The sequence below is a fragment of the Alexandromys fortis genome, unplaced genomic scaffold (genome assembly GCF_014885135.2).
Source record: "Alexandromys fortis isolate MF-2015 unplaced genomic scaffold, M_Fortis_MF-2015_v1.1 scaffold_10, whole genome shotgun sequence".
Classification (NCBI taxonomy): Eukaryota; Metazoa; Chordata; class Mammalia; order Rodentia; family Cricetidae; genus Alexandromys; species Alexandromys fortis.
In genome coordinates this window covers 16723682-16737007 of record NW_026067895.1, presented here as the reverse complement: position 1 = coordinate 16737007, position 13326 = coordinate 16723682, and the positions used below count along the sequence as shown (strand labels likewise).

Here is a 13326-nt window from a genome sequence, read left to right as displayed (position 1 = left end):
TCTCTCTCTCTCTCTCTCTCTCTCTCTCTCTCTCTCTCTCTCTCTCTCTCACACACACACACACACACACACACACACACACACTCTCTCTCTTTTAAGAATAAGTCTTTTTATAGCTGAGCGATGGTGGCGCACGCCTTTAATCCCAGCACTCTGGAGGCAGAGGCAGGTGGATCTCTCTGAGTTCAAGACCAGCCTGGTCTACAAGAGCTAGTTCCAGGACAGGCTCCAAAGCCACAGAGAAACCCTGTCTCGAAAAACCAAAAAATAAAAAATAAATAAAAAAAAAGAATAAGTCTTTTTAAATAAAAACAAAACATGTATAAAGAGAGAAGATGCCTAATATGTTCTTGATTAGTTACTTGCCTTATGTATCTATTCTTATCAGTTTACTCTTTCAACCCATTTTGAGTTTTTGGTGTATATCTTAATTGAACAAAAAGATTATAGCTGGATTTTTTTGTTTGTTTTGTCTTTTTGTTTTTCGAGGCAGGGTTTCTCTGTGTAATAGTCCTGGCTATCCTGGCACTTGCTTTGTAGACCAGACTGGTCTCGAACTCACTAAGATCCACCTGCCTCTGTCTCCAGTGCTGGGATTAAAAGAGTGCACCACCACCCACTAGCTGGATTTTTTTTTTTAAACTTTAAAACACAACTCCCCTTTAATTGGAAAGTGTCTAATTTGCATTTATTATGAAAATTAATATAGTCACATTTATTTCCAATTTATAGTCATTATGAAAGCTGGTGTAGTCAGTATTTATTTCTGTTTACCAGTGTGGTAGATCACCTCCTGCCCCCTTAGAATTTTCCTTTCCCTTCTACACATTTGAGGCTATTTATTCTTTTTTTTTTTTTTTTTTTATTGAAACAATTTATAAACCTGCTTATCTTAAAAAAAAAAAAAAAAAAAACTAAGGTTTCCAGGCATGGTGGCTGAAACTAGTAATCCCAGTACTTAAGCTAAGACTTGATTTGTGTGACTTTACGGCTGTCTTGGGCTATTGAATGAGACTCTGCTTTTTAAAAAGAAATTATTGCCGGGCGATGGTGGCATACGCCTTTAATCCCAGCACTTGGGAGGCAGAGACAGGTGGATCTCTGTGAGTTCGAGACCAGCCTGGTCTACAGAGTTAGTTCCAGGACAGGCTCCAAAGCCACAGAGAAACCCTGTCTCGAAAAACAAAAACAAACAAACAAAAATTATTTATATACCTACATAGACACATACATACACACTCATGCTTAATTACCATCTACAGAACTTCAGTCACGTGTTCAGATTTTGCCCCCCTTTAAATTGAAGTTGTTAGCTTATTTTTGGACTTAGGTGCTCATTATGTTTTGAATAGAAGTCTGTCAGGTACATGTATGAATTCTAATTAGTCTTAATAAATAAAACCCAGAGTCAGATATTAGGGGATGAAGCTTAGAGATCAGAGAAGCAGAGATGCCTTCCACTAGAGAGACCTTTTACCTCTATCAGTGCTCAGACTGAAGGGACAATCCTGTCCTCTGACTGTCTCCTCAGACTGCAACTGTCTTCACCAAACCTCAGATTAAAATGTAGTGACATTTCACTTGTATTTTAGTAAATAAAGCTTGCCTGAAGATCAGAGAGTAAAACAGCTGCACTGAGCAGCCTTACAGACACACCACACTAGTTTGCCATAGAGACCATGTGGTAGTGCTCCACGCCTTTAATCCCAGCGCTAGAGAGACTATAAGACAAGAGGAGACAGCTTGCACACAAGTCTCTGAGATTCCTGAAGACAGGATTGCTATTTTGTAGAGGTAGAGGCAAAAGGTCTCTCTAATGGCTGACCTCTCTGCTTCTCTGATCTCTCAGCTTTTATCCCCTAATATCTGTCTCTGGGTTTTCATTAATTGTGCTATATACATGTTTTGCAGATACTCTCCCCAGTCTGTAGCTTTTCTTTGTATCCTCTTAACAGTATTTTGTAGAGAAAATTTTCTAATATCAATAAATCTTTTTAAGAGATTATATACACTTTTGGATGTTATATGTAAAAGTTCTCACCAAAATTCATGTCACATGTCAGTTTTTCCTATATGCTAGTTTTGGGTCTAGGAGTCAAACATCAGCTCTTGAGTATGCTAAGCAAATGCTCTTTTTCTAGACTGTAGTCCAGTCTTTGTGTATTTGACATGTGGTCATTCTGTTGTTGAAACATGATTTGTCAGATATACATTAACTTCCTTAGGAAATACTTTATTCAAGCTCAGTGTGGTGGTTCATGCCTGTGGTCTTACTGTTACTATTGATTTTTTCCCTTAGAATGTAATACTTATCAGTCTTTTTGTGTTTAGAGAGAAACTTTTCCATTTATTTATTTTTATTTATTTCCATTTTTTTATTCGTTTTTTTCCTTCTAGCTTTTAGAGGTGATTTTACTCTGTATCCCTTTCTGACCTAGAACTCACAGTGGAACACAGACTGACCTCAAACTGCTAGTTCTTTTGTCTTGGACTCTTGAGTGCTAGGATTACATGTGTGAACCACCTTCTCTGATTTTTTTCTCTCCTTTTAAGAAAGCATTTTAGTCAAGCATGGTGGTGCATTCATTTGATCCAGCATCCAGGAGGCAGAGATAGGCAGGCAGCTAGATCTCTGTAAGTTTGAGGCTGGCCTGGTCTACCAGGCAAGTTTCAGGATAGTCAGAGCCACACAGAGAAACCTTGTCTTGAATAAAACAAAAACAAAACAAACAAACAAACAAACAAAAAACAAAAAAAAGGGGGTGAGGGAAGAAAGCATTTTATGAAGTGTTCTGTATTTGAAGGCGAAAAATAATTTTAAAGGGAATATTAAATTACCTTTAAAGGCAAGCATTCCTTAGAAGCAAAGGTTCTACATGTAGTTTATGTAAGACGTTTTGTCATGTATATATGTATGTATATATAAGTATATTTGTATGTGTAATATATATGTGAATGCTAGCATATGTATTTAATACTTTTTCTGTTGTACATTTCTGAATAGTATTTTAGGCATTTTCTGTTTTTTATTACTGAGAGAGGATGGGGAGGGAGGAGTATATGAAAGCATAGTTAAACATATAGGGTTCAGATAACTAGAAAGTTAGGATCACATACCTAGGCTCTCTCAAAACTATTTGGCCTCCTGGCTACTAGCCTCACATATTAGAACCTGTTTTTTTTTTTTTTTTATCTCTTTTGTATATTGACAGAAATATATTTTGGGGATAGAAAGATTATCAACTGATTGTGTTCTAATATGCTCAATAATTTACCAGGATTATTTTTATCAGGATAATACCTGAAACAACATAACTAATCCCCAGTCCTCTTTCTTATTTTGTGAAGTTGACAGCTTTTTAAATAATTTTTAAATGATCATTAGTTACTAAGATTAAGGACCTTTTCTTTTTAGACTCCTTTCTACGAAACCGTTCAAGTTCTGACCATGAAGCTACAGCAATGATGAAAGCTCAGTTTATGAGCCTCTGGGATGGACTGGATACTGATCACAGCTGCCAGGTATTTGAACAAAGTCTTTCCTAAACTTGTATGGTCTTGTTTTCAGTAGGGAATTTGCTGTGCTGCTTATTGTACTTTTATACAAAAGTCTTTGTCATTATTTTTATACTTAGTGTTATGTGACCAAGATCCAAAAGAACTGATTTTATAAACTTCACCCATCTTAATGATTGCCATCAGGTTTCTGTAACTAGAGGAGCCCACACTCCCTGTGCAGTTGCTGCTGTGTGACTCTGAACCCCAGAGTACATTTAGTCAACAATGATATGTATTTGCTTCTGTCACTGCTTCATCAGTGGTTATATACAAAAACAATGTTCTGTGTATTGAGTAGATTCCTAAAAGAGAAGAATACAAAATCAAAATGAAGAGAAATGAGACTGCACCATTAGTCATAATCCTGTTTATATTGCAAATATAAGCCAAGCTTAGCTTGGGGCATTTCTGGTAAAGGTGTATATGATCCGCTGGAGCCACCTATGTGTTCAGTCCGAATGTAGCTATGGGACTAGGAACTGCTCACCACTAATCAAGCCAGAACCAGCAGCGCACAGTGGGCCACACCTGTAGTTTTAGCTACACAGGAAGCTGAGAATGAAGAAAGTTGATAGCCAACGGGAACAACATGGTGAGATCCCATTTCACACAACACCTGGAAATTTTGTAACTGTAACCAATCAAATAATTTATTTTGCTTCTACATTTTACCCCTAATTATTGACTGACTTCTGACAGATTCACTGTCATAATACTGAATATTTTTAACTTGGCATTTCTAGTTAATCTTCTTCCTCAAATAAACTGTCTTTTTTTGTGGTAAATGATTTATTTTTACTGTATGTGCATTGGTCTTTCACTTGCATGTGTGCTTGTGTAAGGGTGTTAGATCCCCTGGGACTGGAGTTACAGACCATTGAGAGATGCCATGCGAGTTCTGGGAAATGAACCTGGGTCCTCTGGAAGATTAGCCGGTGGTCTTAACTGCTGAGCCATCTCTCCAGCCCCAAATGAACTATTTTTAAAAAACAAATTATAGTACTGGGGGAAGAGAGATGGTTTAGTTCCCAGCACTCATGTGGTAAGTCACAACCATATATAACTCCAATTCCAGGGGCTTCAGTAGGCATGCAAAACAGTGCACATAAATGCATTCAGGCAAAGCATTCATACACATAAAATAAGTCATGTGTGTGTGTGTGTGTGTGTCTGTGTCTGTGTCTGTGTGTCTGTGACAGTAATTGAGTTAATGATCATTGTTATTTTCACTTTTATGAGAGATAGGCTGTGTGTTGGGGTGTCTATCTGTAATTTCAGCTTTGGGAAGGTAGGAACAGAAGGATTTCAAAAGCTAGGGTTAGCATGGGTTACATGGCATAGTACCACAAGCTTGTAATTCCAGTGTTTATGAAGCTGAGAAGTGAGGTCCCCAGTTGCAGACCAGCCTGTGCTATACAGTAAGGCTTGTCTGGAAAATCAAGGTCTAGAGTTATAGTGTTACCTACTTTGAAGGCTTTATATTTCATAAAATACTAACAAATATCCTAAATTCTAGGTACAAGTGCAGTAGAAGGGAGAAAGCCACTGCAAAGTCAAGATAACAAACTCTTTGTCATTTAAACTTCAAAGTTTAAATCTTCCTGCCTTTGCCTCCCAAGGGCAGGAATTACAGGCACCTGCCACCATATTTTTTTCTTTTAATAAAAACACATTCAAGATTTATCCATGTTACTTGGCTACAAGTTATAAAATCTCAGGAGTTGTGTTTGCCTATGTTTATGTGTGTTTTAATTAAAAATATTTAGTGTGAGAGAGGGTATTGATGGTGCAGCATGCGAGTAGAGGTCAGAGGACAACTTGCAGGAGCTGACGCTTTCTGCTGTGTAGGTACCACAATGCTAGCTCAAGTCATCAGGCTTGGTGACACGTGCCCTTTACGCTGAATCATTTTACTGGCTCTGCTTTGCTACCCAAGAGTCAAGACTTGTTTCTACTGAATGGGTTTTCAAACATTTCAGCATTTTTCTCATGAGCCCTGGCCTATATATATCCATTTCTCAAAAGTTTCCCTACAGTGTCTGGTATGCACTTCAAATATATGTATATTTGCCATATTGCCTAAGGGTCTCTTAATTTCACCATATTATCATAAATCAGAAGTCAGAATCATCATTTTCAGGAAAATTAAATCACATGTCTACCTTTTCCTCACCTCTTTGAAATACAGTTTTACAATGAGGGAAACAGCCTTTAGTATAAATGGTTAGAGAAGAAGTAACACCAAAAATGTGGTTAACATTTATGGAAATATTTCCTATTAATAATTGGCTCTAATGAATGTATAAGATTGGCCTAGGCTGGTGCATGCCTGTAATCCCAGCACTTAGAATGGTTGAATGAATTAAGAGAATCACTACAGTTTGATGCCTGCCTGATTTACTTAGTGATTTAAGATCAGTCATGTCTTCATAGGAAGACCTTCTCTTAAAAATAAGCTGGGCATGGCAACACATTCTTTTAAACCCCAGTCCTCGGGAGGCTGAGACAGGTGGATCTTTATGAGTTAGAAGCCAAAGCTTGTCTACACAGTGAGCTCTAGGTCAGCAAAGGCTACAGGAGAGACCCCATCTCAAAAATTAAAGTGTAATATTTATTAATGGAAATACCTTACAAGCTGCCCAAACTTAGATTTGCTAAATAGTGATGTTTAATGTGTTTGAATGATGGTTGAAATGGATGATTTGGTCATGTAAGAGAAGGTATGTTAAGATTATACCTTTTCATAGTTCAGTGTTCAGTTCTTTAAAGTAGTAGACAAAGAGGCAGTTGAATCTTCAGGGCCATTTCATGCCAAGTTCCGCAGCTCTGGGTGGCATTTTCGTTTGCAAAAAAACACAATTCCTTTTTTACAAGTAGTAGTTGCTGTTTTTGTTAAGATGTGTTTGGTTTGAGGAGGGAAATAGATGTTGCTCTTTACTTTCTTTATCGTATATTGAAAGAGTTAAAATTTATATTTATAATCTTAAATCAGTTTTAGATATATTCTACTGTTTTCATGCATTAGCTGGCTTTTCTTTCAGATTACCTTTTTAATCACTATTGATAGTGCTCAGACCTTAGGTCTCTTACATATGCTCACAAAAGAAACAAAAATAGTAAATCATCGTTGAAAAACCTGTCATTACAACTGGGCACCTCAGCAACTAATGACACATTGTTCCTCTTGGGAGAAGTGAGACATAGAGAATAATGGTGTTTTCCATATCTCTATTAGTAAAGATTTGAGGCATAAATCTAGATCTGCTTATTTTAAGTGTGAAATAATAAAATTATTTCTGTACTTTGAGCATTGTTTTTGACTTAACAACCATTCTTTAGATTTTGTTCTTAAATAGTAAAAATGTTAATGTTTCTGAATTTGAGTTTTAACTTATTTATTTAACTCATAACTTATTTAATACATGTATAAGTGCTCTTAAAAAGCAGTGTTTAATATTTTATACAAACTACAATTCTTTTTGGTTTTTATCATGAATTCCTTATTATACTTATTTATTTTAGCTAGATTAATTTTAATTCCTTGATTTTTGTTTCTAGTACTTCACCTTCTATACTGTGATCTTTATTTTGTCTTAGGCTTCTTTGTTTACCTGAAATTTATCTTAACATATAGCTTATTTAGATCACTTGTAAATGGAGACTGCTTGTCGTTTTCTGCCTGCCCAGACCTGAAACTATATGGAATTATACAGAAGCTATATTAATTACAACACTCTTTGGCCAGAGGCTCAGGCATATTCTTAGATAGCTCTTATATCTTAAATTAACCCATTTCTGTTAGTCTGTGTATTGCCATGTGGCCATGACCCATGGCGTTACTTCATTTTCTACATGCATTGTTTCCTCGGCAGCTGGCTGAAGTCTGCTTGACTCCACCTGATCTCCCCCACACCCTCCTTGTGATTTCCTGGCTTTACTCTGCTAAACCGTTGGCCAACGTAGTTCTTTATTAACCAAAGCTAATAAAACATATTCACAGCATACAGAGGGGAATCCCGCTCACTTTTTAGTATTTTTGTTTCTTTTTTCTAGAACATTACCTTAGATACACAGGGTGCCTTTTGTATGTGTTTTTTTGCAGTTTTCAGCAAGCTTTGTTCAACATTAGTTCACATTCCTCCTAACAATATATCAACTCTCTCTCCGTCTCCCGGTCCCTCTCCATCTATCTGTATTTGTTGTTGCTTTGTTTTAAATGAGGCAGGTTCTCATTGTTTAGCTCTGGTTGGTCTGGAACTCACTATGTCACTATGTAGACCAGGCTGGCCTTTAATTTGGAGATCTGCTTGCCTTTGTTCCCTAAGTGTTTTGATCCATGACCAGTTCTTCTTTGCATTAGCTCATGAAGTCACTTTGAAGCCTTCTTTTATATTTGGTAAACATTTAAAATTTTTTAATCACTTTAGTCAAATAAGTGTAAGAAACCAAAGAAGAGTTAATGTGGGGATTAAGATTTTTTTATTACCCCTTGACCCATACACAGAATGACATAATGTTGTGAAGCCTAAATATATATTTGTACTTGCATTTTTCTCCCTCTAGGTGGCAGACTTGGTTAGTTAAATAATTTTGGTCCGTGATTTTTGAATATTATTAAATATAAAGAGAAAAGTAGTAATATTTGGTGGATATTTTAACTTGCTCTAGAGTTATTTGAGAAATCTAAAACTGTCAAGCAGAAATAATGTTAGATAAACATACTCCTATATAATAATAACAAAGTAATTTGTATAGCAGGTATATCCTTTTATTAGATTATTGCTATCTTAAAAAATTTTTTACCAGATGCGGTGGTGTATGCTTTTATCCAAGCACTGGGGAGCAGAGGCAGGCAGATCTCTGTGAGTTTGAGACCAGTCTACATAGTGAATTCCAGGACAGCCAGAGCTGTGTAATGATATCCTGTTTCAAAGAAGGAAGGAAGGAAGGAAGGAAGGAAGGAAGGAAGGAAGGAAGGAAGGAAGGAAGGAAGGAAGGAAGGAAGGAAAGAAAATTGATCTGAACTTTTTTGCCTTTTTTCTATTGGTTTTTAAATTTGATTTTTTTATTTCTTCAGCTTTTATAAGTATGCACAGAAGTTAGAAAGCCACCTGCATTTTTCCTTTTGTTTCTAAAATTTAGTCTCTTCTTTTCTTCCTTTGTCTCTTCCAGCATTCTGGGGACTGATCATATGCTAGGCAAGCTTTCTGCTACTGCCTAGCAGCTTGATGTTTGAAGTTGGCATTCTGTAACATTTTTAATGTAGTTTACCACCCACAGAACAGGCAGAGTGAAGTTGGGAAACCTGCAAGAAAAGCAGCTGATACATATTACTGACATCAGATTCTGCATCCTTGTGGGGAAGTGGTTTTCCATGACATTGTGAAAGGACTTCAAGGCCCCTTCCACTCACAGTCCCAAGATGTCTTCATATTTAATAATCAGCCATATTTTGTAAAAACACAAATCACTTTAACATTTTAATAATACTTTGGTATAGCTTCTCATTGGTTATATTTTATGAAATAGAAGTGTTTTTAAAAACTGCACTTCTTCAGTAATGGTTCTTGTAGCTGAAGAGTACACATTTTTGTTGCTAGGCATCCAGTCAGTTCACTAGTCTTTCCAGTTGTGCAGTTGTTTGATATTTTTTTAAATTTATGATTAGCTTCAATTTTACCTATAAACATTTGAGTAATGCTGGGTTATAGTGAGATTTCTCTTTAAAATATTAGCTTTAAAGACATTTATAAGTCTTAAAGATAAGGACCTCAGAGAATATTTGTTGTTGGTAGTGTTTAATGCCTTGTTTGTCTTTTTCTGTTTAGGTCATAGTGATGGGAGCTACCAACCGCCCTCAAGACCTTGACTCGGCCATAATGAGAAGAATGCCGACAAGATTTCATATCAACCAGCCTGTACGTGGATTTATTTAGATGTTGTAAGGGGAAATAGTTCCCATTTAAGCATGTTTTTTATCTGTGATTTTTAAAGAGGAATTGTTTCGTTTCTTTGGTTTTATGAGACAGAGAAGTATAAAACACTCCACTAGGCTGTGCTCTTTCTGACCCTTTTTCTTTAAATAAGGTCAGTGCATTTGCTCTTTCCCCAAGAATGTAATTAACTCAAAATTGCCTGCACACTTTTGTCATTTACTTTAGAAAATACAGAGGAAAATCTAAATTGCAGTTTTGGATTAACACAATTGAATTTGTGGCTAGAGGTTAAAGGACCGTTGTTTTCTGAATACCTAGCCTGAAGAACAGCTGAGATTTATTAGTAACGATTAGTTGGAGCTTCTCTCTGAGGATAGTGGTTCCAGAACCACTCTGCTGTGCTATAGCTAGTGAACTGGTAAAGTGAGGGTGGCCTTCAACCTGCACTACTTTTGCTTGGTTTCTGGGACTGTAGTCTGACTCTGTGACTTAACCACCACATAGCCCCTGCTGACCTCACACTCATGGCAGTCCTCTTGCCGCCTCGCTTTCCAGAGCTGGTGTGCAGGCGTGAACTGCTACACCTTTCTTCTTTGTCTAGTATTCACTTCTGTGAAGAAGTGCTCTTGAAGCCGCATGGCGGTCGTGCATACCTTTAATCCCAGCACTCTGTAGGCAATGGCTACAGTGTCAAAGAATATTATTAAGTTTACCTTGAAATTCCTCTCCAAGAAAAATACTTATTAACTAAAAAGTAGTTACTGGTGATCATGTAACATACCAAACTAACCTTTCAGTTTGACATATAAGTTATGGTAACAACAGTTTCATTTTGTTTGCCAAGTGACTTTATAATCATTTCAAAATTTTTTCTTAATGTTAGTAGGGATGAACTCAGCTCTGACAAATTTAAATCCACCTACTTTTAATGTTAGGTATTCCTTTCCTCATTTACTATTATTCATTTACAGAATTCCTTATTTCATGTGTTGTTGTTTAGATAGGATCTCACGTAGAGGGCTGACCTTGGCTTCCCACAGTAGTCGAGGATGAAGTCCTGACCCGCCTACCCCCACCTTCCGAGTACTTGTGTTAGAGGCATGCTCCCCCACAGCCAGCTTTATGTAATTCTATAAAACAAGTGTAGTTTCTGGTCTCCGATATTAAAATATGCTGTGTCACTGAAAGAAATCATTAACATTTACTTAAAAATTCGCTAATATTAATGAGCACAGAAGTTTTTATTGGAATGGAGGAACCAAGACAGTATTTTCTTGTCCTCCAATTATTAATGAAAAGGACACGTGGATGAAATGCTGTGACACAGCTACTTTGTATGCAACAGGGAAAAGCCTTAATTAAGAATTGACTAAACGGTGTTTTGTGATGAACTTTTATAAATTTAATAAAGGATATTCCTTTTTTTACTCAATAAATACAGAGGGCATATTATTTCCCAGACATGAATAAGAAACAATTCATTGGACTAACTACAGATGGATCCTGTAGAGTGTCATAGGATACCTTGCTTTAACCTCTGTCAGCTTATCATTGCCTATCAGTTATTATCTAATAATTTACATGGGAAAAACAAAGATTAGTTGACCAGTAAATTCTTTGAATGTTAATTGGAAAATTTCTTGGTTTTAGGCTCTGAAACAAAGAGAAGCAATTTTGAGACTCATCCTGAAAAATGAAAATGTAAGTAGAGAATTATGATTTATTCTCATTCTAAAATTTGATGATTTTGTTTATAAAGTCATTTTAGAAAGAAATGTGAAAGGTACCTGAATTACTGATAAATTCTGCTCTGTTAATGTAACTTGGTAATTACGGTACATTTGAAGTAGTTTTTTTAAAGAGCAGTGTGTTTACATATTAAAATACTGTGATATTTTCACACCATTTTATCCTTATTTGAGATTATGTTTTAAAGAGGTTTTCCATTTTGTTTCTTGTTTTTACTTTATTTCTGTATTTTTATTTCTGGCCTCAAACTCATTGAGATCCTCCTGCTTCTACCTATCAAGTACTGGGATTAAAGGTGTGCACCGCCACTGCCCGGTTTACTGCTGTGTTTTTAGACTGAAGCTAGATTAGAAAAGACACTAGGTATGGTGTGTACACTTAAAGTCTTAGCATTCAGGATGCTGAAGGAGGAGGATTGTGCTTTCAAGACTAGCCAGGGTTACTCAGTGAGACATAAATAAAGTGTACTGATGTACATTTTTAAGAATTTGATTTTCTTTTCTTTAAAGTATGTAATTTGCCCATTTTTTAAAATGGAGTTTTTTCAAACAGATTGGAGGGCTATGTGTTAGATTTGTCTTTTGTCTATATGAGTTGTAAACTTTTCCCAGTTTCCTAAGTCTTGTTGAGGAATTTTCCCTCTGTTAATGTCTTTTGAGGTTTTGGTTTTGGTTTTTTTTTTTTTTTGTTTGTTTGTTTGTTTGTTTTTCTCTCTTTTTTTTAAAAATTAGATCTCATATAACCTGATGATGCCTTTTAGAGCATTGGAAAAACAACAAGAAAAAAAATACCGATAGCAGTAGACCAAGAGAAATAAATAACTAAAATTGGAACAGAGATTAACAATAAAAACAAACAAACAAAAGATTAGCAAATAGTTTGTTCTTTGAACAAACCCTTAATCACATTAACAGGAAGAAAAGACCTGAAATAATAAAATTAAAGATGAGATGGGAGACATTATAACAGACACTGATGAAATTGAGGGAATCATGATGGCATAGTTTTAAAAATATTTAGCAAACTAGAAAATTTAATAGAAACAGCTGAAACTTAAATTTAATTTAAAATTATTTTTAAATAATTTACTAAATTTAAATCAAAATGCATGAATTGATTTAAACAGCTCTATAACAAGCAATGCGTTTGAAGCAGTAATTAAAAGTCTCCTGAGTAGGGGCTGAGAGACGGTTCAGTGGTTTAGAGTATTTGTTGCTCTTGACCCAGGTTTTCACTTGATGGCTCACAGTCATCCTAACTATAGTTCCCAGGGATCTGATGCCCTCTTCTTACCAGACTCCATGGTCACCAGGCAGACACACAGTGCACATACAGTTAAAATGTTCATTGTCATAAGCCACACGTTGGGGTGACTTCTGTCACATGTTCCAGGGTAGGTGGATTAGAAATGTTAGGTAGGAGGAACAGAGATGTGAAAGAAATAAGAGACATAGGATAGAACCAGGAGGGCAACTCAGTGAATATGGGTCATCTTAAAGTAACCACACAGGTTAAGTCAGGGTGTGTAGACACACCTATTGTCAACAACTTTGAAAGGGTAAAAATAAGCTTAAACTCTCTTACCTTTAGTCAAGGTGGAACAAGCTTTCATTTGTGTGCCTCCACAATTCATACATGTAAAATTAAATAAATATTAAAAAATTTAAATCTACTAACATAAAACACCCAGGCCAGATAGATTCACCACAGAATTCTTTCAGACCTTCCCATAGAACAGTTTAAGCCAGTACTTACCAGATTATCCTATTTTAAAAAAGGGGGAAGAGCACACCCAAGCTTTTTCAATGAAATGAGTAGTATCTTAATGTCTCCTTTTGAAATTTGTTTGAGCCAGGAGCTCACTTTTTGTAGCCTTGGCTGCTGGCTGGCCCGGTACCTCATAGGTAGCCTAGGCTAGCCTTCAATTCCCCTCCTGCTTGCTGAGGTGATGGAGTAACAGGCATGTGCCCCTGTACCCAACTTCCTTTGTCTTTTGCCCTTGCTTAGAATTACTGTTCTTAAAACAAAACCTTCCACAATTAGAAATTGAGGAACTAATAAAGGTGGCATTTCACAGGAGTGA

The 13326-nt window shown here is 36.2% G+C and overlaps 1 protein-coding gene across 2 annotated transcripts in view; it reads left to right on the top strand.

Annotated features, from left to right (window-relative positions):
• Window positions 1-13326, top strand: part of Atad1 (ATPase family AAA domain containing 1) — a 38140-nt gene that overhangs the window by 19527 nt on the left and 5287 nt on the right. For both annotated transcript variants that reach the window (XM_050159213.1, XM_050159204.1), the window contains 3 exons: window positions 3416-3522; window positions 9387-9476; window positions 11145-11195. In XM_050159213.1, the coding sequence (XP_050015170.1) occupies window positions 3416-3522; window positions 9387-9476; window positions 11145-11195 (248 nt within the window). The remainder of the gene's footprint in view (window positions 1-3415; window positions 3523-9386; window positions 9477-11144; window positions 11196-13326) is intronic.